The sequence below is a fragment of the Lytechinus pictus genome, chromosome 3, assembly GCF_037042905.1.
Source record: "Lytechinus pictus isolate F3 Inbred chromosome 3, Lp3.0, whole genome shotgun sequence".
Taxonomy (NCBI): domain Eukaryota; kingdom Metazoa; phylum Echinodermata; class Echinoidea; order Temnopleuroida; family Toxopneustidae; genus Lytechinus; species Lytechinus pictus.
In genome coordinates, this window is record NC_087247.1 from 59964518 (window position 1) to 59991639 (window position 27122).

Consider the following 27122-nt stretch of genomic DNA (forward strand, 5'->3'; position numbering starts at 1 on the left):
CAGAATGAAATTTTTCTTTAGTGAGGACATGAGATTTGAGTTTTTTAATTATGTTTATTGTAATCATTTCTATAGGAAGATGTGCCAAGAAGAAAACCACAAACAGCTGAAAATTAAGTACCGTACATGTCAAATGGAAAGGTTATAGCTTGTCACAATCTACATGTATTCATCAAGTTGCTAATTTGAAATTTACATTTACACTGGTTATCCAACTTTCAGACAGCCATTGCTTTCTTATTCTTGGTTGGGATTTCTTTGAAATTTTCACCCATTCTTTTTTGTTTCTTATTTTTCTTTCTTTGTAAGTCCTTGTTTGCCATTGTGGCTTGGATAAAGGCACACACACGCAAGCCAAACAGAAAACTAATATAATAGATTTTGATTTGAGATTGTATTGCTTTGACTCTACTCAAGTGTTGGAATATGAATTGATGACCCCCTTTCTGATGATTTGTTCGTTAACATAATTTTTCTTGTATTTATATAGAATGCATGTGTACATGTATATTCAATTTGATACAAGTACCTATTGTACCTTCACCCTTTTATTCTGTGTATCAAATATTAATGTGATGATAATTCTTATTCATCCATTCTCCTTTATTTCCTCTCTGAATACTACCTCATACATTTCACACATTATAAAATGCATTAAAACTTTGTTTCATTATGAATTTATACCATAAGAATTTAATGTTTTAGAAATATGTGTGGATGAAATACATATACACTGATATTTGGATTTCAAAGATGATATACATTCATTATTGTTATGTGCTATGATCCATGTTGTGAGTATCTTAGTATATCTCATCTCTTCCAGTTTCCGTCCACGGATAACGCGCAATGCGCCGAATCCTGGAGGGGGCAGCACCGCCCGGTTGTCCTGTGGCGGAGATGCCGACAGCTGTTTAGCATGCATAGGACAGGGCTACCGGTTACCTATTGTAGATGAAATCTGCCCGTACCATCACTTGCCCTCAGATTGGTAATGCAATGCAAGCTTTTGTTCAAAGTCATTTAGAAACCAAACCCATAAAACACTGCTTCTTCAGTTTCAAGAGATTAGAGATTGTATACCTTTTAACCATATTAAAATTTATTTTAATTTCATTTGAAAGTTATTCAAAAATTTGATTAAACTTACTAAACTTCTGGTCAAGTCAAGTTCATAGATCTTGTACACTGAATATCCTGTGATGATTATTTAAGATTTGATTTAAGAGCAAAAAGAAATGGAAAGTTTTGAATGGTTGTGTCAGTTCTCTCATGAACAGTCTTGTTTGTTGTATTGTTGCTTCTGTGCATCATTAGTATCCATTAGAGTTGACCCAATAGTGCTTCATACCAGCATGAAACAATTAGCCCTCTTCAAAGATTTAAAGTACTGAGATTAAATACCCCTCTGTACATGCTCCCTAAATAGAAAACAGCTGCTTTATTAATACATGCCTGCAACATTTGTAAGCATGTTTGTTATACTCTCATAATGACATCAATTCTATTTTCTACACACAATTACTATTCAAGCCCACCTGCACTCTGGGATATTTAAATCGTCATAGGCCTATAAATATCACCACTGTTGAATATTATTGTAAAAACAATGACGTTTATTGGGTATAAAAGTGACCATTTTGCAATTGTCAGATAGTATACAAATACAGCCTGTACAAACGTTCTGTGCTTTCAGAGCTGTTAAAATTTTGGTTAGGTGAGGTGACTTAACTAACAGTGTTTTTTTTTTTTTTTTTTTAGTTTCATTAAGGAGCCCACCCTTAAAGTAAACAGTGAATGGAGGCTTTGCAGCCCAAAATATGAAGAAAGAATAGATAAGAATACTGCAAAATTCAAAGGGGAAGGGCAACATTTTTTTTTATTACGGGAAGGGTTATTTGATATATATTTAGATTTTCACTGACAGTAAAGTGAGATGAGCACGAGGTCAGTGAGAATTATTAGCAATAACCTGATTATCCCTTGGGATGAATTAATGTAAAAAAAATACATACCCGCGGTACCATTAATGAATTGCTTACATTGATTTCATTATCGTTTGGGGAAGCTGGGGCTGTCTTTAGTTTGCTTTCAAAACAAATCCACATCCATCATATGTCGGCTCATTCCTTAAACTACTATCATTGCAATTTAAATCACGATTTGTTTTTGTTTTTGTTAAGGTCAACGTTTAGTCATATGTGCACCCCTGAATTTATTTGCCCGTCACATTACCTCTTGCCTTGTTATTTTTTTGCAATACATTCCTTGTATTGTTTGTCTATTGTAGAATGCACTGTCTTCATCAATATTAGTTTTGATTATTAAAAAACTGAATAATTATGTTCTGTACTTCAGTAAAATAATGGGGAAAAAAATATATGATTTTCTAAATTAAATTTCACGTTTGAATCTAGATAACAAACAAATGCTTTCTTTTAATTGAAATGAAATGTAATAGATTTATTAGCAGAAGCAATTGCCAGGTGTGTGTTTTATTGCTTACTATACAATTAGAAACTTCAGTACAGAGCTTCTCGGTACAGAGGCGTTGATGCTTTTCTACATTTACCACTTCACATACCAGTAAAATTCTTATTAAATGCAGAAGTAATCCTTTTGCTTCTCGGTACAGAGGCGTTGATGCTTTTCTACATTTACCACTTCACATACCAGTAAAATTCTTATTAAATGCAGAAGTAATCCTTTTGTATATTAATATGATTGCATAACAAAAATCATTTTTGCATGAATGAATGAACATGGGTTTGGTTTCCAGACAAGATGAAAAGAAATTTTACTTATGAATTTTTAATTCAATTCATAAGCGCATTGTGATGGTACTTGCAAACATATGTATACATGTAACTCAGTGAAGGACAATAGTTTTGTTCACTGAAATTTTCTTTGGGGTTATAAAAAAGACCACCAGCGGATGACTAGACATTTCTTTTTTATATATTTTTTTTTGGGGGGGAGGGCAAAATTACTTACTTGCTTTCATCATTATCTATCAAATGATGTTATGTTCAAATCCCAGCATTCTATCTTGAAAATTGATGGCACTACATAACATCAAAAGGAAGATTATCCGTTTGATAAAGTGTTATGGCAGTCATGTTTTGTCTTCTCTCCTTTTTAGTATTTACTTTCTTGAGATATAAGGTTTTGTCACCACTGGGACCTCTTTCATTAAGACCTTCAACTATTGTAACTTTGCCATAATTGTAACAACCATAGAAACCTTGACTGGGATTGACTGCTGGGCCATTACCAACCATGGTAGTTGACATAATGGCAAAGTTACCATAGCTATAAATCTTTATGAAACAGACTCCAGAAGCAAAATTTATTAATAGTTATCTCCCTTCAAGAAAAACAACCAACAAACACCCTATGTATATTTCTCTTTTTGTGTTTCTTTTTTTTCTCATTCTGTTCCATCTTATGCTGAAAGTCTGCCTTCCATCTGTTTTCTTGTTCTCATTTTGCAGTATTTCCAAAGACAATTCACTTTCCCATCATCCGTGTTTCACCCTGCACGTGTCTAGTTCATTACAAAAGAATAGTATTTTTCAAATCCTGATCCACCTTCCTATCTTAAAAATATGCAACATTGAACGACAATTTTAATTTCATTCATATTTCATTTTACACTGTTTATCACCATCTTTGTTCTTAATGTTTTTCTATTGATTCTTCATATGATAAAAAGAATGCTGAAGCTATAGGACTGAAAGGTGTTTTGATTGATTTAGCATACTATTTTGACACGTGAAATGCAAACCAGTGTTCTTTATGGTTGTGAATTTATTGATTTCAGTTTTTAAAAGCAGGTGTTTAGAATGGCATTTTTTCCCTTCTAAATTTGCATGGTTGAGGGGGAGAGGGAGAGGGAGAAGGGGGGGGGGGTAAATAGAAGGGGAGTGAACTCTTACTGTAACATATTTATTGTGTTTATTTTCAGTCCAAATCCAAAGTCTTTTTTTTTTTCAAAGTAAAGCATGGTTTCCAGTTTTTAAGTTATAGATATGTGCTTAATTGTAACGATCAGAAATGAAACCATAATGTATTTATTAGTATTATTCATTGTGGTCCCTGTAGAAAGCGTCAAGAATATATGTAAACCGTAAACATGTTTACTTCAAGCATGGAGATACATACATCTACATACATGTAGAAAGAATTTTCTACCTCCACGGTCCAAGTCATTGCAAACTCATTCATGCATACTTTTTTTCTCTCTTAAACTCAGTTAAGCTTGTGCAAATTTATTGATCCCTTCCCCCATCCAAAAAAGAGGATGTTGCAGTGACACGACATCTGCTCCGGGTTTTATTTTGTCTAAGGCATAGTGTTAGGGTTGCAATATGGTTTTATGTTAGGTTTAGGATAGGGCATATTGTTGAATGGGGCGCCGTGGTCTAATGGCTGCGACTCTCGTCTTTCAATCTGACGGACGGGGGTTCGATTCCCAACCATGGCGTGTTTTCCTTCAGCAAATTTACCCACATTGTGCTGCACTCAATCCAGGTGAGGTGAATGGGTACCCAGTAGGAAGAAATTCCTTGAATGCTTGAGCACCTATATGGCTGCTGGTCTACAGTCGAGGTAATAATTAATATAGTTTCTGCAGGATAGAAATGGTCCATATTATTATTATTTTTAAATCCAGGGTTAAAGTTTTATTATTCCTTTATTGTATAGAATTAACAGTGGAGCAATTGCCAGCAGAGCAAATGTCATGGAACCATTGTTACAGCTTGTATGTGCCCTTTTGTTTAGTTGTATGTTTTTCCTAAGGATTAATTTTAAGTATTTAACTTTTATCTCACTGCCCCCTGCCCTCACTCTCTTCCCTGCTATACATATCTCTCTCTTCTTTCTTTCTCCCCCTTCCCCTGCTTTTTTTTCTCTTTCCCTTTTGCTTTCAGTGCTGATTCATTGAAGAAGAACCAGGATATTGAATTCCAACGTAACAAAGAAAGATTTGTTTTCCTGAAGGTAATATTTCACTTTCTATATGCACAGGGAAATTATTTGATATTTTTCAATTTTCTTGCAGTGTTGTCAATGTTATTAAAGGATTTTTATAACAGAATTATTTCAATCACATGAAAATACAAAAATCATTCCTTTTAAAAATTTAATTGGTATTTCATTTAAAAAATCATGATGAATACAACAACAAAATATCAGCATTGAAATAGATGGAGAAGAAGAATGTGATGATGTCCATGTTTATACGGTTGAAATATTTTTTTTTAAATAATTTATTAAGAACATGCAGTATTGTAAATGAAATTTAACTGAATTGATATTAGTAGTTGTTGATTTCTTTGAAGAAACACTTTTCTTTTTTCTATGTATATAGTGGGGATCTAAAGCCTTGAAGAACATGTTGATAGTTCCTCCTGGATCAGGCATTGTTCATCAGATAAACCTTGAATACTTAGCCAGAGTTGTCTTCAACACAGATGGTGTCTTGTATCCTGACAGTTTAGTTGGAACTGACTCACACACCACCATGATCAATGGACTTGGTATTGTAGGATGGGGTAAGTACATTCAGCAATGGTAACATTCTTTTGCAAGGGATAATGCTACCTGAAAATAGACCTTGCACATATGGTGTCATTATTTCACACCATCCCTTAGAGGATATAGGAATACTTGAAAACAGAGTTGTCTGAAATGTGCCAACTGCAGATCACCAATGCATGCAAGGCAATGGCTTCAGGCTCCAAGATAGTGGCACAATGACATCAATGCATGAAGTCTAAACTATAGATAGTTACTGGGAACTGTATGTAAATGAGAAGCTTCATATCCAAACGGTTTCATTTTTAACTTTCATGCAATGTATGCATGTGCATTGATTTATTTATATTCACATACACATAACATAAAGAGAATATAGGATGAGCTAGTTAATGCTGTATTTTCTATATCTGCTATGCTATTACACATTTTCCTATAGGCACCAACTCATTACACTTTTATGATGTGTTCTGAAGTGAAGTTTTATTTTGTTCCATTTCGAAATTATAAAATATTGAACTGTGACATTTGCTAAACTACAGTAAAAACAGTTTGGATATGATGCATGAAAAAGTGAGATGATGTCTCATACATATTATTCATAGTTTTGAAATATTTATCCAAGGGATTATTTCTAAGAACTGAAAAGCTTATTGGAAAACATAGCAAAGTATACTTGTAAAGGTATGTTATTTCTTATTTTGATAAATGGACCCCATCATGTTATGTTACTTATGTAATCATCCTCTTTCATTGAATGCTCTCAGGTGTTGGAGGCATTGAGGCTGAAGCAGTCATGCTTGGTCAGGCTATCAGTATGGTACTACCTAAAGTGGTTGGTTACAAATTGACCGGTTCAATGGACCCTCTAGCGACATCAACAGATGTTGTCCTTACCATTACTAAGGTAAGAGTTGCATGTACATGTTCAAGAAAACTTTCTTCATTGGGCAATGTGAGTTGTTTTCATATGTTGTTTTATTATCAGACTCTGATGCTTCTTTCAAGTCTTTGCTAAGGAATTTTCTTATGCTGATAAATGTTCTATGTTTTATTTTCTCAGTATTGTTTCAAAACTCAGATGTAATTTCTTGCATTTTGACTCGGCAATAAACAAGATAGGCCTATATTATCAGTGTCATTACGATCAATCTGATATATTTTTATTTCTTTCATTTTCTTGTGTATATGATTTTAGCACCTAAGACAGGTTGGAGTGGTTGGGAAGTTTGTAGAGTTCTTTGGTCCTGGTGTTGCTCAGCTTTCCATTGCAGACAGGGCAACCATTGCCAATATGTGTCCTGAATATGGTGCCACTGTTGGATTCTTCCCAGTAGATGGTGCAAGCATTGCATACCTCAGACAAACAGGTGAGTCATTCTACAAAACTATATTAACCTATCAAAATAATACTATTGTTTGTTTTAAGTCTTGTTGTGATGTTATGATTATTTAAGGCTCTTGAATATAAGTGTCTCATCAGTAATGCAAAATTACCTTTCTTTCATCTTTCCAGTTCTTTCAATTGAACTACTGAAGTCCTTGGACAGGTAGTGTCCTGGTGACCTTTTGTGTTCCAGCAGTGTCTTGCAGCTCAATTCTATTGTTCTAAAGCTTTTGGCATTGATTTCAGTTGATAGTAAATGATCCTCTGTTGCCAAAATTAATTTGATTTGAATAAATATGATACATGTACTTTGAATTTCATTAAAATTCCACAGGTCGTGATGATCATAAGATCCAGTGTATTGAGGCATATCTTAAAGCAACAAGGATGTTCAGAGACTTCAATGATGCTAATGAAGACCCTGTTTTCTCAGAGGTATATTTTTCATGCTATTCAACAAATGCTGTTAATAATAGAATGAAGTTTGATGAAAATTGCTAAATGAAATTTTATGCAGTATTAGGTCACTCTATTCATATGGGAACGCCACATATCTACTATCTTTTCTATGCCAACAGCATCTAAATTTATCCCTCCTTCAAACGAACCAAGGCTAATGTAAAAAATGCAATCACCTGCCTTGAGCATTGTCTGTATAACATCCACTCCTGTCTCTACTGTCATTTGTTGAAATTGAATCTCTCCAAAACTGAGTTCCTTTTGCTTGTTCAGAGACTCATCTTAGCAATGTCAATTTGAAATCTATCCATCTTTCTCTGGATGTAGGATAAATTTGTCCCAGTCATGTTGAAACTTAGGAGTAATGGTGCATTTAATATCTGCAGATATGTAAGATACCAACTCCGCAAAAATATTGGGTTCATTGCGCCTTGGGCACTTGGCAAAGTGAATTTTGCATTATGAATCATATTTATTATTATCAATATTCTCACTAAAAATCTTCAATATGAATAATTTTCATGTGTAAGCCAACTATTTTAGAAAATTAATGATCGTTCAGTATCAGAACTGAAAATAAGATAATGGTATAAAATTTCAATATTTTCAGTCAGAAAGTACCCTTCTGTCAGACTCTTAAAGATAACTTATGCTGCAAAACTGCACGAGTACCAGATTACGATTTGGGAATTTGTAGTGATGTTTTTCTATAACTTTCAAATATTTCTTAAAACATTCTCGGTCATGAGAGTGCCATTGTCAAGTTGTTTTGATTAATCTAAATGTTTTGTCACAAAAACCATGTGCATAATGATGCCTTTTCATAAATTCATTGCAGATAATTGAGCTTGACTTAGGGACAGTAAGGTCATGTGTGAGCGGACCAAAGCGTCCTCATGACAAGGTGATGGTGAGCGATATGAAGCAAGACTTCTCCCAATGTCTGAGTAACAAGGTTGGCTTCAAAGGTTTTGATATCCCTGCTGATAAGCATGCTACATCAGTGCCGTTCCTCTATGAGAACCAAGAATATGTACTAAACCATGGTTCAGTGGTGATTGCTGCTATCACTAGCTGTACAAATACAAGCAATCCATCGGTCATGCTGGGAGCAGGTAAACCATTGATTTTCACTTTGTTTTAAGGTCAATCCTGACAGTGCCAGATTTATCATACATACAACTTAGGAATCGTATTAACTATTTCTTGAATTAATTCAAATGTCAACGACTGTAAATACAACATTCTGTATACATGCAATTTAGTATCCAAATTTTCAATGTCCAGTCATGTTTTAAATCATTCTTTTCTCAAACATGATTTCTTGGACTAATGTAAAATGTCAACAACCCAAAATGAGATATTCTTTATCTTAATTTCCATAACAAAGACGTCTCTCTTCCATGCCAATGTCAAATTCATTTCTCCTTCCAATGAACAGTTCAGCCTGTGTACCAGACAATTGTCAATTACATGAATAATGAAGCAATATGTTTTTCTTTCGTTTGCAGATGTGAGTAATATAAATTAAAGGGGAATGAAACCTTTGGAACAAGTAGGCTTCTGTCGAAACAGAAAAATCAAAGAATAAGAACAAAGAAAGTTTGAGAAAAATCGGACAAATAATGAGAAAGTTATGAGCATTTGAATATTGCAATCACTAATGCTATGGAGATCCTCCCATTGGCAATGCAACAAGGATGTGTGATGTCACATGTGAAGAACTTTCCCTTTTATGGACTATAAAATCCCCCCAAACTGTCTCTTTTTGCTTTTTCTCATGGTGATACAAACTCTTTATCCATGATGTATTCTTTAAAAATCTGTATTACATGCCCTCCTATAAAAAGAAAACATGATCTACTGACAGATGTCATAAAAGAGGCAGTTTAAGTATAAAATATATTAAAGTAATGGGGAGAGTTGTTCACAAGTGACATCACACATATTTGTCGCATTGCCAATGTGAGGATCTCCATAGCGTTAGTGATCGCAATATTCAAATGCTCATATCTTTCTCAATATTTGTCTGATTTTTCTCAAACTTTCATTGATCTCTTTCTTTGATTTTTCTGTTTTCAAACAAGCTATCTCGTTCCAAAGGTTTCATTCTCCTTTAACTTTTCTATCTTTGAATATATTTTTAATGAAATTCATTTGCAATAACCTTGGAATAGTAATAATGAATTATACCTTGATATTATTATAGGTCTTCTTGCAAAGAAAGCAGTAGAAGCTGGTTTATCAGTGAAGCCATACATCAAGACTAGTCTAAGCCCAGGCAGTGGGGTTGTGACATACTACCTAAGGGAGAGTGGTGTTATTCCTTATCTTGAAAAACTTGGGTATGATTTATTTTATTTGTTAATTTGAATTTCCTTTTTTGCTGTTATTAAACCTCCACATGAACTGCTATTGCATAATATATTTAAGAGATTTGATGTTTGGCTGCATGCCTGTGGCACTGACAGAATTCTAGTGCTCTGAGCAAACTTCATGTCAATAAATCTAAAATTAAACAAGGAATGGAAATCCTTAAAGGACAAGTCCACCCCAACAAAAGCCTGATTTGAATAGAAAGAGAAAAATCAAACAAGCATAACACTGGAAATTTCATCAAAATCGGATGTAAAATAAGAAAGTTATAACATTTTAAAATTTCGCTTAATTTCTCAAAACAGTTATATGCACATCCTGTTCGGTATGCAAATGAGGGGACCGATGACATCACCCACTCACTATTTCTTTTGTATTTTATTATATGAAATATTTTGTTTTTTCTGTCATTGCCATGTGAAACAAAGTTTCATTCCTCCCTGAACACGTGAAATTCTATTATTTTAACATTTTGGGGTTCAAGGAAGGGGGTCCCAATTGTCAAATTCGTAAGAATCGAAATATTGTATATTTCAAACAATAAAAAACAAAAGAAATAGTGAGTGAGTGACATCTCGACTCACTCATTTACATGTCACTGAGTTGTGCATATCACTGTTTTGTGAAAAATAAGCGAAACGTTAAAATGTCATAACTTTCTTATTTTAAATCTGATTTTGATGAAGTTTTCAGTGTTATTCATGTTTGATTTTTCTTTATTTATTTAAATCAACTTTTTTCTGGGGTGGACTTGACCTTTAAAAGATGAACTTAGAAGATGAACTAACAGATGGCCTTTTCACACATGAATCTTGAATCATCATTGTAATGATGATGGCAATTCGTCTTTAGAATCTTTGGACCTTTCACACTGAAAATTCGTACCCTGATTTGAGTGAAACTTAACTGGAATTCACCTCCAGAGTAGAATTTGAATTTGACATTGTGATTAGCGTTCATGATTCTAGTATGGTTTCACACGTGCTAAAATTTGTCATTACCCTTTTCACTGGAATCATCATTCAAATAACAATTTTTTTACCGTGTGAAAGGGCGGAAATTATAAAAAGATACAAAACACAAAATTCTTTGGAAAATAGATTGGAGCAAAGCTTCCATCTCAGACTGAACATTTGTTGGTGTTGCCTCTAATGGTGCTACTATGTGACATAATTTTCTAACATAAATAGGATACTGTAAATATTCTACTGTGTACCGTAATTGCTAGTGTAATATTTCTGAAATCAGATTGAACAAATTAAAAGTACATTGACTTTCATTTTTCTTCTTGGCTATGTATCACTTATTTTCAAAATTTTAAAACTGATTGATAAATCATGTTGATTGTGACATATCGATATTATTCTTCTCTTGATATCCTAGGTTCTTCATTGTTGGTTTTGGTTGTATGACATGTATTGGAAATTCTGGACCACTATCTGAACCTGTTAGTTCAGCCATTGAAAAGGTAATAAATTCTACTTCTAGTAAAATTTGTGAGTTATCATTTTGATTTATTTGTCCCTTTTAGATGAAATGCACGTTTTGATTTCATAACATGTTTATTGGATATTTATGCTCATTTGATATCAAAATTAATTGTTTTCTGCCACAGCCCACTATATCAGTGGTTGCTGGAGGCATTAAATCTCTTGATCTATTTTTTTATGTATCCTTCTTACAGTAACCTAAAAAGAATTTGACAGATCAATTTCAAACTGTACTCGTAATTGACAATGGTGTGATCAGATGCAGGGTAACATAGGTGCAAAGGGCCGAAGTCATGTATGTGAAAATGGCTTGTTGTCACAATTACTAAAAAAAAACATTTCCTTAATGGATCAACTCAACACTACAGTCCAACCTCTCTTATCCGGCCTCCCCTTATCCGGATCCCTCTATTATTTGGACGCACACTTGCCGAGATTTTTTTTTCCAATTCAATCTAGTACGTGGAGAATGAGATTTCAAGCTAAACTCAATCCTATATGCAAACTCACTTTGATTACATATGTTTTCCAATATAGTCTACCTACAACAACATTATTTTTTATGGAAATATCTCACCCAAACCACCTAAAGAACTTAAAAAGGATAATTTTCCAGTAAATCAGGGTGCAGCGCAAACATTTCATCACATTCTCTCTTTATTTCCTCGGGGGAAAAAACAATACATGTCTCGCTAGCTTGCGCCAGGCCTCAATACGGACAGCGCCATCTATCATGTTTAGGCCTACAGTCAGTATAACAATGGCTGACATTGCAAAGGTGCGATGCCAGCTGCGATGATCTAATTGTAAAACTTAGTTTCATAGAGTCATTCTCTTTCTTTCGAGGTATGCTCGATGTATACCTCAATCATTTTAGCAGGTAAATTATCCAAAAGTTTTGGCCATCGATCGATTTCATTTCTGTAAAAATACCGCCTATAATTTGCACTGACACTGCAGTGAGTACTGTCTGTACGCTCACTACGATAGATTTCGTGTAGCTAGCTACCGCCGTTGGGGAGGCAGCTGCATGTATTTAATATTGGGTCTCCCAGATCTGGATAAATCCCTTATCCGGATTGGTGCTGGTCCCAACGTGTCCGGATAAGAGAGGTCGGACTGTACTCTTTTATCCATCTACATGTAGGTTTTATTGATCTGATTAGTTTTTCATTGTCAAAGCTCATAGACGTCATTGAATACCTGAAAATGAGGTTGAATGGTGCAAGAAATCTCACTCAAAAGGGAGAATATGGTACATGTAGAATACATGACTATAACCTATATAAATCTTCTTTTGTTATATAACAGGGAGATCTGGTAGCATGTGGTGTATTGTCTGGTAATCGTAACTTTGAGGGTCGTATCCATCCATTGACCAGAGCTAATTACTTAGCTTCGCCACCTCTAGTCATTGCATATGCCTTAGCTGGAACTGTTTGTATTGACTTTGAGACAGAGCCATTAGGTAATCAATAATCTTTTGTCTTTTTATACTTTTGTTGATTTGGGATCAGAATTCATATAGTTCATGTGAAGCATGTAATGCACACTTTTTGTTCAATATATAAATCACAGAGATGTTATTTTTTTTAAATATATGCTTTACTAAAATGAACATCATAATTGGATAGTGTGTTCCTTTAATGTGCAGATTTTTTGTTGCTTTTTTGCATTCCTTTAATGTGCAGATTTGCAATTAAATTGATATAAAAAAAATGACTGCATATGCAATTGTATTTAGCTATTTTTAGCTCATCCGGCCCAAAGGGCCAAATGAGCTTATGCCGTGGCGTGGCGTCCGGCGTCTGTCGTCCGTCCACAATTTCAAAATGCTTCTTCTTCGCCATTTCAAGTCCGAATAAAGATAAAATGCTTTTTCTTCTTTAATTGTTGACCGATTTTGATTTTTTTTCTTCCATCTGGTAGAACTTCATGAGGTTCACCAAACATCTACACAGAATTTTGAAATTTTCAGTAGAAAATTATTTATGCTAATTTATGCAAAATTTATTCAGAAATCACAGGAAATGCCTCTTCTTTATTTGTTGACAGATTTTGATTTTTTTTCTTCCATCTGGTAGAGCTTCATGAGGTCCACCAAACTTCTACACAGAATTTTGAAATTTTGACTAGAACAATTTTTATGCTAATTTATGCGAAATTTATTCAGAAATCACAGAAAATGCCTCTTCTTTATTTGTTGACAGATTTTGATTTTTTTCTTCCATCTGGTAGAGCTGCATGAGGTTCACCAAACCTGTACACAAAATTTTGAAATTTTGTCTGAAAAATTATTTGTGCTAATTTATGCAAAATTTATTCATAAATCACAAAAAAATGTTTATTCTTCTTCATTTGTAGATCAATTTCAGAAAATTATTTATGCTAATTTATGCAAAATTTATTCAGAAATCACAGAAAAATGCCTCTTCTTTAGTTGTTGACAGATTTTGAATTTTTTCTTCCATCTGGTAGAGCTGCATGAGGTTCACCAAACTTGTACACAAAATTTTGAAATTTTGTCTGAAAAATTATTTGTGCTAATTCATGCAAAATTTATTCATAAATCACAAAAAAATGTTTATTCTTCTTCATTTGTTGATCAATTTCAATTTTGTTTGCTTTATATGATAGCCCGAGGTGGTGATACAAAATTTCAACACAGAATTTTGAAATTCATTAAATATGCTAATTTATTCATATATTTTCAAAACTCACAAAAATTACTTATTTATTTGTTGATTTATTTTTGATTATTTTTGTTCCATCTGAGAGCTACATGAGGTTCACCAAGGTTCTACACAGACTTATGAAATTTTGACTAGAAAATTATTTATGCTTAATTTATATGAAATTTATTCATATATGAAATTTATTCATAGATCACAAAAAATGCTTCTATGTCATTTCTTCATCAATTTCAATTCTATATCCTCAATTTATGTCACCAATATAATTCACTACAGTGTCAACTGGGCTGAAATTAAAATTGTGTTAAATTTCGTTGCGAGATGCCGGATGAGCTCCACATCATTGATGTGCTAGTTTTACATTGATATAGCTCTTAGATAAGAGAAGTTTTGGAAATATAACAAAGAAATGAACAACACATTTTAGAAGGTAATAGTGCACTTTCAAGACTTTGTATGTTTTTTTTTTAGGATTTGCAATCTCTACGTTTGATTACCGAACAAGGAAGTTCGTTTTCTGAAGAATATTGATTTTTCTACTTTAAAGACAAATGCCCTCTTAGTTAAGCTAAGTTGCACTAAAAATAATACATTTTAAGAAAGAAAAAGTAAAGATAAGTTTCAAAGAAAGAGTATTTTATGTAATATTACAGGTCAGAATGGAGATGGCCAAGACATCTTCCTGAGAGATATCTGGCCAAGCAGAACAGAGCTTCAAGAAGTAGAGAAGAAGAATGTCATTCCATCCATGTTTGAAGATGTCTATGGCAAAATTGAGGTATTATGAAAACCGTCTCAAACAATTTTCAAAGTTTAGGCTTCTGGTGTTAAATGATGTACAATATAAAAGGAGATTTGAATAACAGTTTGCAAAACTATGACAAAGTTACTTGTCCATACATAATACAGTATATGATTATTAAGAATTCTCATGAACCTGACTACAAGGATGTTGATACTGCTGTTGACAGGTTACACAGACAAAAGGTTAGGTATATGTATAATATCTGTGATAAAATGATAGTTAGTATTAAATAGTGGGTTCTTATTTAGCACTCATGTCTCATATATTTTATGATTAGCCCGACAGTAGTAAAGCTGCCAATATTGTACTTAAACATTTAAATTCCTTCCAATTACCCATTAGCCTCTTCTAGGGTGAGTGTGGTAAATATAGATCAATGTCTTGCCAAGGATATTAGTACCACAACAGGATTTAAGCCAGTAACCTATTGATATGTAGTCTACTAGACCTAGACACCTCTATGAACATGAGTGATTTAATCAACACATAGGTTAGAATGGTTAGTTACCTTAATTAAAGTAATATGACAGTTATTATATTGTTATTGTCAGTTTTAATTGGCCATTCCACTTCACCTGTTCCAATATCAGGAATGTAATATTTATTTTGTTTTCTATTTCTTCCTAATTACAGCAAGGGAATACTAGTTGGAATGACCTTAAGACTTCTGATGACACATTGTACCCTTGGGACCCAAAATCAACTTACATCAAATCTCCTCCATTCTTTGAAACCATGGTAAGTAGATATTCATGCTTCTGAAATGATGTAGTGAAAAATGCATAATTTATTCAGCACATAGAGGTAGGAAAAGAATTCAGGGAAATTACCAGTAAATATATCTTTGTTATATGCAAAATAAAAGGTGGTAAAATTCAGTATTTTTGACAACAATGTGTCCTTGAATTCACTCATAAAATGTCTGTAAAAATAAACAAGGCTTTTTTTTAAAGTAACAGATTGGACTCAAAGCTGCTGAAAAATATGATTGATTAATAGTGTGTTTCTTCATTGCTCTTTTGTAGACCAAAGAACTTCCACCAGCCAAGACCATCAAAGATGCTTCAGTCCTTCTCTTCCTTGGTGACTCAGTAACCACTGACCACATATCTCCAGCAGGTAGCATTGCACGGAACAGCCCTGCAGCACGCTACCTTGCAAGTCTTGGACTCACACCACGTGAATTTAACTCATATGGCAGTCGTCGTGGTAATGACGCTGTCATGGCCAGAGGAACCTTTGCAAATATACGTCTGTTAAACAAATTCATTGGTAAGGCAGGACCCAAGACTATTCACATTCCATCAAAAGACACAATGGATGTGTTTGATGCAGCTGATCGGTATGGTAAGGATGGTCAACCACTGGTGGTAATTGCTGGTAGAGACTATGGCTCCGGATCATCCAGGGACTGGGCTGCTAAGGGACCATGGATGCTTGTGAGTACCATCAATGATATCATTCAATAAGAAAATGTTTCATGTTGGCAAGGAAATTTAGAAAGGCTTTTTCCTGAAGGAGAAAAAGTCAGGGAAATTTCTTGAGTTATTTAAATTATTCAAATGATTTTAGATATCCCTGAATTTTTATGCAGTATTAATCCTTTCCTAGCAAATTAGGGATCGGGTCTCTCGTCTATGCATGGAACTCTGATGAAAAAAATAATGAATGCACATTTTTCTGTTTTAGAAATTTATTGTTTGATGTGCTTAGTAAATGAAACCTGTTTAACCCACTTCAGTTATTTGAATTAATGGCTATTTTTCCCCTCTTCTTAATTGAAATATGTAAATATTCTGCCAGCTGCAAATTAATGTTGTGGAATCACTTGATTTTTGCTTTTATCTGTAATTTATACCATAAGATGTGAGTCACACTGTCACTATTATGGATGGTTTGCATTTATCATCCATTCCAGCAGGTTTTATTTTGATTTTATTTCTTCTATTCATCATGATTGTAGGGTATTCAAGCAGTTATAGCTGAGACATATGAGAGGATACATCGAAGCAACCTTGTTGGTATGGGTATCATACCTCTTCAGTTCTTGGAAGGTCAGAATGCTCAGACTTTGAATCTGACTGGTGAAGAGAAGTACACTATTGTTCTACCTGAAAACCTGAAACCAAGAGAGCAGATTACAGTCAAGGTAAGCTCAGTATACATTTATCTGTGAATCCGTCATGTATACTACATTATATTTATTAGTTTTTTTTTCAATGATGCAATGATTTTTGAGTGGATATACAAAAGAGAAATATAAGTACAGATTGATATTTTTCCTCTAAAAGAAGTAGATCATTGGTCATAAAACTTGATTGAAGTATGTATTTTGAGAATGGTTTCAGTTGACTCTCTGTTACAACATATTTCTTGCTTATTCATTTATCTCCCCTCCAAAGACATTTGGGGCATTGCAAAAAAGTTAGGTTCAATTCTGAATCGATCGTAAGTCTCACAATCAAAGTTATGTCCTTTGGTTAAAAAAGCAAATCTGTATTTGATTTGCAACTCAGTTTTCTTGTGAAGGTACATTATGCTTGATTTTAGGACTTATGTTTCATTTACAATTAAACGTAGATTTCTTGCAATGCCCAAATTATGTCTTAATTGAAAGTGTATCATGGTGAATAATAATAGAACAAATATTTAGGTGTCAATTTTTGTATGCTTTTCTTTTTGTGTGTCACTTAATTATTTTTTAAATATTACATAACATCCTGTTAAATAAAACTTGTCTTTTATGAAAGTTGGTTATTCCATATGAGAAAAAAAAAGGATTACCTCACTTTGTACTTATGATAAGAATAGTCCTGTTGAAAGTCCTAAATACCCTGTTCCTTGGTTTAAAAGAAGCTGTATACTAGCAGGAATCACGCCATTGTAAGATATCAGTATATCACGAATACATACGTAAGTATAAAAAATTTACTTAATGAAAGATTTGAGCTGATAGAACAGATATATTAAACTCTAAAAAGAAGGCAAGATCCAGATCCATAAAAGGCACAAAAACTGAAAATATTTTTTTTAAATACAAATTAGAAAAAACAAACTCTAAAACCATTGGTAACAGAATGCGTTGCCCATTCAAAATTGCCCAATTGTTAAAAATGAATAGAGATGTTCTTTAAAGGAGAAATATATTGATTATGAATATGGCCTTATTATATATCAGTGGAAAGGTCATAATGTGGGGATTATCATTTGGTCATTCAAAAATAACGAAAGTAATACATGAGGTGAAAATCGCCAATTAAAAAGCGCTAAAATGCCTCTCGGAATGCGCCTCCCATCGGTCTCTGAATTGACTCGAATTTGATGACGTGTATGAGTGTACGAGAGACGTGATTGGCTCTCCCACGTCAAGTTCCATTGCATGCAAAACATGTTGCGAGGGTACGTTTTCTCCACACTGTCACTGAATACTTCGATCACGAAATGAAGGAAAACCCAGAAGTTTATCTAGATTTTGGATTTTCAAATTGATGATTTTTAAGATGAAGAGAATGATGATGAAGTTTCTAGCTCTAGTGAAGTGGATGAAGGTAAATAAGGGGAATTACGCCTATGATGATGAGTCGGACAATTCAACATGCATGCCGATTCGCTACCAACTCATGCAGCTAGCACTACGTACCGCGGGCCACAATAAATCCATGAAAATGAATTCCAGCCTGACCATCCAGACAGAGTCTCTTCCCTCATTTACTCTAAAGAAGGAAAATAATAATATAACTGTGCTTACAAACAAGTGAATATATCCGAATGTGATTGTAAACAAACCATCACAAACACACATTGCTTGCTCGTCTTGGCTGAGAGAGTACGGTAGATGCACGTGTTGCACAGCTCTCAATCGGCAAATTGGATGGTTTGTTTACAATCATGTATGAGCTACGCATGTTGGGGATGATCTTTTACATCTAATTTTAATTTACCTCAACTTTTTGCTTCAAAAAAGGTTTTATCGTAATTTAAAAATAGTGCGAGGTGTTACTATATTTTTATATAAATAAATAATTCCCAGAGTTTCGTAATTTTGTCAAAATAATGAGATAGAAATTATACCTAACAGAACGAATGACAATTAATCCCAGCCACGTGAAGTTTATCGTCGGTGCATATCGTCTGCCGCTATTCGTTGAGTTGATTTGCCTTCAGATTCGGATATATTCACTTGTTTGTAAGTACAGTTATATCATTATTTTCCTTCTTTAAAGTAAATGAGGGAAGACACTCTGTCTGGATGGTCAGGCTGGAATTCATTTTCATGGATTTATTTTGGCCCGCGGTACGTGCAGCTAGCACTAGCAGCTGCATGAGTTGGTAGCAAGTTAAATTGTCCGACTCATCATCATAGGCGTAATTCCCCTAATTTACCTCCATCCATGTCACTAGAGCTAGAAACCTCATCAATTTTCTCTTCATCTTCAAAATCATCAATTTGAAAATCCAAAATCTAGATAAACTTCTGGGTTTTCTTTCATTTCGTGATCGAAGTATTCAGTGACAGTGTGGAGAAAACGTACCCTCGCAACATGTTTTGCATGCAAGTGGAGCTTGACATGGGAGCCAATCACGTCTCTCGTACACTTATACACACCATAAAAAAAAAACAATTTCGCGGACGTAATTGTGCGTGTTTGAAGCATTCAGAGAGAGAACTTTAAACTATCAATTAAGTAAGTTTCATCGGTCTCCATGATAAATGATGTACACCATCGTGTTCTTATTTTCCCCTTTAATTTGATATATAATTCTTTATTTTTATGATTTTCAATATATTTCTACTTTAAATAAATTAGATTACATATGACTTATGTTTTCTTCTCAGCTTGACAATGGAGTGTCATTTGAAGTATGTGTGCGATTTGACACTGAAGTTGAACTGACCTTCTACAGGAACGGAGGCATTCTGAACTACATGGTGCGTAGGATACTGGAGGAATAAAAAAAAACATTCAACTCATCTACAAGGTCACAATCAAATTACAAGTAATGTAGTTACCCATTTCATACGGCCATCATTACATATTTTTTGTTGTACTGTTATAACAAACATGTCCTTTTTAACAAAGTATTCATGATTAGCAATTCCTCATACTATTTACTGTCTTCACTCCTTTTGGAATATTCCAACATGATGGGCATTGCAAACAAATATTAGTCCACTTTCTCTTATTTCAAATGTCTCTTGCTTTCCTTATATAGATAGGAATTTTAATGGTTAATGATCCTTCTGGAATGATGTGTGAAATAACTCATGAAGATGATTTATGTTAGGATATTTTTCCTTGAAAGTCAGAAACATGATTGTTGATTATTAAAGTTTTATGTTATAGTAGCCCTAGCAGGGTATATTTCATTTAATCATTTATTTCTTGAATGCATTGCTCTAATAATTTGGTAAATTCATGTATGTATTTACAATTATTATTAGTCCTTTTATTATTATTATCATTTATTTTAACCAAACCATTTATTTCAATTAAATCATTATAATTGTTAATGGGTATGTAAATATGAGGTGGGACCCGTTGCAGAAAGAGTTGCGATCAAACGCAACTCAAAAAATCTTGCGTAACTTGATTGTCAGCTAATGAAGCACCCGTATTCTGGACTTGTGCTTGATATTTTGACTTGCGTTTAAACGCAACTCTTTCTGTAACAGGCCCGTGGACTCATTTTAAGGTCTAGAGATGTGTTGGTTTCATCATTTCTTTGAAGGTAATACATTTAGAATTATACAGCACTTGTCTCAATACATACACAGCTAATTTGGTTTAATAATTGTCACTTTATCTTCACCCACTCTCCATAGCCAAATATTTTCAAACCTCCCTATGGGCCAGATCATGCTGTTTAATGAACTTGTACAATTTTCACATTATACTGTTTGAATTTCTTGGTCAATGTGATAATGAAATAGCAAAGAAAGTGAGTTTGTATGAATATGTATATTTATTCAGAATTGCAGAAGTAATGTGTTATTATTTGTGAATACTTAGTAAGCCATGAAGGTTGATTAGCCTATACAAGTATATACCTCATGATGAGCTTTTATTAAGCTGAATGTTACAGTGATTTGTTTTGAATTCATTTGAGAAACATTCTGTTATCAAATAATTGCAATCAGTAATCACAGTGGAATTATTGATTTGAAATAGCATATCTCTCCCAATAATAACCTCTGTTGGAGCAGGTTTTAAACTTGCGGTTTATTTAAAGTGTGTAATATGAATAATTGGAAGAGATGAATGTCATTCAGTCAGCATATTTTTAAGTGTCTGCAGGAAAAGTTGGGCTTTGATATTAGTTTCTATGAATGAGAAAGTAATTATCAATTGATACTGTACATAGTTGAAAGTGTTGAAGATCATGTATTAAGGTGCTCTCATAATTGATGATGCATAAATTTAATGAATAAACTCACCCATAGTTCACACATGCTTCATAATCATAAAAAAATCTTCACTGAGATATCCTACTCATCTCACAAAAGTATTCTTGCTTTGACCAAACAACAGCATGAATGTTGTAAATGGTTATTTTCAATAGAAAATAAGTACTAGATTTCCATGAAGGGAAATTATTGCAAAGGATTTGATATCACTTGTTTATATTTTAAATCATTTTTATTGATCTCGATCAAATCCAATTACCATATTGACATGAACTACAAATTCATGCGAAGATTCATTTTGTTACAAGGCAATGTTGTATGTATTATTGACTAATGCCTTATTAACAGAGGACAAAATACATGTTTTAATATTATTTTCTTCTAATTTTATGATTTGAATTATAATTTTTATATGGCTGTTTAAAGTGAGTATCTATTTTGCAAATTTGATGCATAGTGATGATTATGTAGTTTCAATTGGCTTGAGTGAATTTATGTGAAGCAATATGTGTATTTATGACTACTGTAAATTCATTCTTGTTTATTCATTGGATATCATTGTGTCATTATGTAATTCACTATCAAAGAAATTTATAATTTTTTGACAGCTTCTTGAAAGACGAATAAAATTGTTAGATTAATTTAAAAACACGAATTGTTGATGTGATGATGATATATTCCTCCAAATGATATATTTTGTTGTCAAATATATTAATTAGCATAATAGCAATAGGATTTTCCCCCCTGTTCCAGATTTATAATGGGTTAATAATTCTTCTGCCATATAAGGTATATATATATTGGTGTATACCAATCGATAAGGTGTATTCATGATATTATTTTATAGATATCTTGATAATACTTTAACTCTTGTTGAGCAAACATCTTTAAAAAGAACAGTAACCATTTATTCTACCCCCGTTTGTCTTTATATGTCATGTGAAATACTAATTAAAGAGAAATCCAACCTTGGTCATAAAATGTTGTGTGAGAGAGGAGAAAAATAAAAACGATTGTAACATTAAAGTTTGAAAGAAATCTGACAAGCAATACAAACATTATTGCTGCTTTAAATTTGAGATCCCTATATACTATGTAAATTTCAAATTGGCAATTGGGTCAGTGAATTATGACAAGTGGTAGGGACAACTTTCCTATGGGCCGTGTACTTATCAGGGATTTGTGGTTTTCTCCCAAGTACCAATTCCCTTACGGCAGTAATCAAAATACATGTATAACACAGGTAGCATATTGTTTAATGTCCTCATGAAAGAAAAATATAATTTGAAGTTTAAAAGAAAAAGAAGCAAAATGACATTTTTGCCATTTTGTGTATTGAATGAATGTGTGTTAAAGTACTAAATTATTACATCACTATGACATCACCAAAAAAGGCAAATTTGAAGTCTATAGGTATATAGTGATTACCAATTTTTTTAAACTTAAAAATTTATAACTGTCTTATTGTCTATCAGATTTCAGATCTACTTTTTGTTGTAAAAACTTTTTTTTTTTTATTTGGGTTGGATTCCCCTTTAATGTGGAGAACTTCATTAAATTTGAAGTGATTTTGGGATGCTAAGTGAGTTCTATAGGATATATCCTTTAGCACAAGAAATGGTCATCAATCATCCATAAAGTCACGTGTAACTTAGCCTTATGAAACGGCCCAAAAAGGACTATGAAGAACCAATTGGATTTGGGGGTAGGCCTATAAAAAAAAGCTTACATTGCTGGATTGCAGTGACTCCAAAAAGGGTCAGTCAATTGGACCAGGTCGAATCTTGAGTGATGTTCTTTGGACGGTGATGTTCTTGCTCCTAAATGAGAATAACGTCTGAGAGATAGGTAAGAAAGTTGTACGAAAATCATTTCTCTTGCAAACATAAATACACACCCTCAGACACACACTCACACACATATACACAGACTCACCTTAGACGAATAATCCGTGCTTGAAAAGACAAGGGATTTTATCCCTGAGAAGCCCTCCTAAACACAAGCTGGTTTATCAGGATATCTCATCTACCAGGACTTGGTGAGCAATCTAACATACTGGTATCATTACCTCGGCTAGTGTTTCCACAGCTCCAAAATAAATTTCCCGAAACTGAACCCCAAATTTCCTGAAATTCATAGATATTTCCTGAAATTTTCAAGCTTGATTTTAAACCAAAATCGGGCAATAATACAGCGAGCCTAAATTTGGTCCAGGTGGCCAAAATCAAGGAATTTATCATTTTTATGTTCACGTCCGCTTTAAAATTAGGAAAAAAATACAAAATGCGAGCGCGGAGCGCGAGCGGAAATTTTGAGCTACGTATGGAGGTAAAAACATTATTTAAATATAACCTGAATATTAATAGTTGCTATGTTTAATTGTAATTTTCGGATTTCCCGAATTTCGGGAAGAGTGGAAACGCTGACCTCGGCTCTTTTCTGAGTTAGGAAAAAAAAATCCACACATAAATTATTTTATTTGTGAGTGGACGGATGTTTAAAAGAAAACATCGAAAATTATTTCTGGTTGTTATAAAGAAGAAGGCAATAATTGTCAAAATTGACGGATTTGCCAAAAACATCAACCAATTACTAACCAACCTGGGCTTGACCCACTCAATCGTGCGCCTGCGCGCACACCCGCACCTACTGCCACCACACGCCCACACACATTTCACCCTGCCCACAATCGCACATAACTAAAAACTCCTACAAACTTGGGTGGAGAGAGAGAGAAAAAGAAAAGACATGTAGAGGTGGAACTTAATATGCCGGTCACATACCTCTTGATATAGTCGGACATCCACCCGAAACTCGGTCATGTTCAATAAGCCGAGGATCGATGTATGAGACAGATCTATACAGCTTCAGACATCTTGTTTTATCGCTGAACCAAATGTTAAGTCAACATAGGTTGACGTCATGAATAGCCGGAAGATACACCATGACGCGTAAGCTAATTAGCAATGGTGCTACTTTTTATATGAACATATCATCACAGAATCTTAGATTGAAAAAAATCACTATGAAGTATAACCAACAAGCAATTTTAGAATAAAATAAGTAACGAAATTACACACTTCTGCAGCCTCGTGACACCGTGCTATCGCTATTGTTCTTTACATCGGTCATATTTGCTGGCATATCTACTTTCTACCTTAATGACGAGTTTTAAACCAATTTATGTCATACTCCAATCATGAATAAAAATGAACGAAGTAGATGATGTATAAAAGCACATTTACAAATAAAGGAATGCACCCGTAGCCGTGAGTGAAATACAAATATAAATAGATTGAAGCACAATATAATCTGAACTACACTATATATTACAGAAATTCAGACTGGGGTAATATTCTTAAAACTCTCAGTATTGACATATGCAAAATGAAGTAGGTCTATTTGAGTGATGTGCAAGAAAATATTGAAATTATCTTGTAGTTGTACTCCAACGTGAGAAGTGTTGCCACTTGGGTAAGATTATAAGAATGTATCAGTTAATTGTTACCACCCATAGTTAATTCTTCATTTAACAAAAACAAAAATCTTCACAAATATCCCACACGTCAATCAGATGAATTCCATTTACCACTACGCTGGACCGTCCTTGCAAAGGACAAGCTCGGCTTTTTAGCAGCCTCCTCCATTTCCAACCTGTAGGGCCTGTTATGTAATAATCTTGAATATAATATTTCTACAGGGATACTTGAAATATCTTTTATTTGTATGTCAAAATGTACAAAACAAACTGTAATTGTTGAAAATGGAAATAAACGAAATGATATGAAAATAATCGTTTTATTTACTCAGGGTAGCCGTAATTTCTGCCATAAAGCTTTTCTTCCAGTGTGCCGTCTGTAATATAGTATGATACCTTCTTCAATCTCATTGCTGACTGCTGAGCGCCTAGGTAGAAGACGGAATGTCTCATTTGTATGACTTGACCGCGGACCGTTTCTCTGGACACGAATATTCTCACCAAGTTACGTCATAAATAACTAATATATATATATATATATATACATATATATATATTGTGATGAGGACAACTCAAAAGATGACGCAGCGTCTGTAATTACAGACTATTATGGTCAGGATGCCTACCGTATTCTATAAAGGAAGTGTCACAAATTACAAAAAAAAAATTAAAAAATTATGGCATCCTGACCATAATAGTCTGTAATTACAGACGCTTCTGACGAAGTCTTATTAAAGACGAAAGCCAAAGCTAAAATGGTGTCCTGCGTCATATTTTGAGTTGTCCTCATCACGATATGTTTCACACACCTCAAGAGCGTTTGGTACAAGTAAACTTGTCATCACATTATATATATATACAGTACAGGCCAAAAGTTTGGGATCACCCTCAGATTTAAAAGAATATCATACAAAATACTGCATTCTGCATTCATTCAAATGTATTGTTACTGAATGGGCCATGGAGGTTCAATCACATCACACAAGCATGTTTCCAACCGGTTTTGACTGCACTTCTATGAAACCCCAGTCGGTTTTCATAATATATTCAAAATTTAATCATACCTTTAAAGTTTAAAGGTATGCATAAAATTTGAAAATAAAGGAAAGGTTTTTTGACAACCTGAGAGCTTGTCTGACATAGCATCAAATATTATAAGTCAATCTGCGGACAGTCAACCTGCCTGAAACGTTGAGTCTTCTCTCCCACTCCTGCTCTACAATTGCACTAGCCAACTCAAGCCAGCCTTCTCTAATCTATTCAATCTTCTCTCACCCCTCCTAGTCAACCAGCCTTCTACTCTAGCCTCTCATCCTGCCTACTGCTCAAGCTTTCCAATCTTTCTGGTTTACAGTCCTCTTCACACTACACTCATTTCCGAAAGATACTCTACTTTCTAACCTCCACATTCTCGTCTCTCCATTTCTCTTCTACCTCTAACCACTTTTATCTTAGTCCTTTCCAGGGGCCGATTGCACGAAAGGGTCTTTGCAAGGACCGTCTTTCGTGTCGCCCATTTTTTTATGATGCGCCATGTGAAACGCATTTTAAATAAATTATCTGCAAACATATTTTATTCGTCCGTTAAAATAAACAAAATATTTGTTTAAAAAAGTATGTGATATATCATGAAATTGTCTAAAATTTGATTTAAAAGCAAGCGAATGAATCTTATTTTTGTATCATAAATTTCAGAAACACCCCTCTTTTAGCGCATCATAAAAGATGGGCAACACGAAAGACGGTCCTTGGAAAGACCCTTTCGTGCAAACGGCCCCCGGACTTTACACACCGTTTAAACCACTTCGGCGATCGTTTATGCCACCATGCAAACCTTCAAACATCAAGCTAGAATCCAGTTTACATATATTATTTGTTGCTATGTCTGACAAGCTTTCAGGTTGTCAAAAAATAACTCTTGCTTTAAATATATTCAAATTTTGTGCATAACTTTAAAGTTGATAGGTATTTATTACGAAAACCGAATTGGGTTTGACAGAAATGCAGTCAAAATCGGTTGGAACATGCTTGTGTGATGTAATGGAATTCTCATAGCCCATTCAGCATCAATACATTTGATGCAGTATCAATGCAGAATGCAGTGTATGATATTCTTTTTATCTGAGGGTGGCCCCAAAATTTTGGCCTGTACTGTATATACACTCATGATAGCCCTCTCATGTAGGTCTACTTTACGATGCAGCAAGTGATAATGGGTAATGGTTACAGTTAAGGGGGTATTCCATACTTAAAATTATGTGGTTTGAACATATCAGTAAAATCAGACAAACAAAACACTGGAAATTTAATCAAAATCGATCGAAGAATATCAAAGTTAAGATTTTTTTGTGGGGGGGGGGGTGATTGGGAGTCATGGGCCGCAAAAAAAGGCAAAATTAAGGAGGCGAGAGAGGGAATGGGTGGTTTAGGAAGCGCCGCGAGAGATTGAAGAATTGCTATCTGGGAGCTGACTTCCTGCACCATGCT

The 27122-nt window shown here is 34.0% G+C and overlaps 1 protein-coding gene across 2 annotated transcripts in view; it reads left to right on the forward strand.

Moving 5' to 3' along the window:
* LOC129256879 (cytoplasmic aconitate hydratase-like) overlaps window positions 1-21812 on the forward strand; it is a 31448-nt gene extending 9636 nt beyond the window's left edge. Inside the window, exons 5-19 of one of the 2 annotated variants that reach the window (XM_064097498.1) lie at window positions 827-991; window positions 4935-5004; window positions 5375-5558; window positions 6309-6448; window positions 6740-6911; window positions 7263-7363; window positions 8226-8502; window positions 9597-9732; window positions 11147-11231; window positions 12565-12721; window positions 14600-14724; window positions 15385-15489; window positions 15777-16190; window positions 16715-16900; window positions 19589-21812. In XM_064097498.1, the coding sequence (XP_063953568.1) occupies window positions 827-991; window positions 4935-5004; window positions 5375-5558; window positions 6309-6448; window positions 6740-6911; window positions 7263-7363; window positions 8226-8502; window positions 9597-9732; window positions 11147-11231; window positions 12565-12721; window positions 14600-14724; window positions 15385-15489; window positions 15777-16190; window positions 16715-16900; window positions 19589-19705 (2434 nt within the window). In that variant the 3' untranslated portion in view covers window positions 19706-21812. The remainder of the gene's footprint in view (window positions 1-826; window positions 992-4934; window positions 5005-5374; window positions 5559-6308; window positions 6449-6739; window positions 6912-7262; window positions 7364-8225; window positions 8503-9596; window positions 9733-11146; window positions 11232-12564; window positions 12722-14599; window positions 14725-15384; window positions 15490-15776; window positions 16191-16714; window positions 16901-19588) is intronic. The other variant, XM_064097499.1, reaches the window with a different exon arrangement.
* The last annotated feature ends 5310 nt before the right edge of the window (window positions 21813-27122 follow it).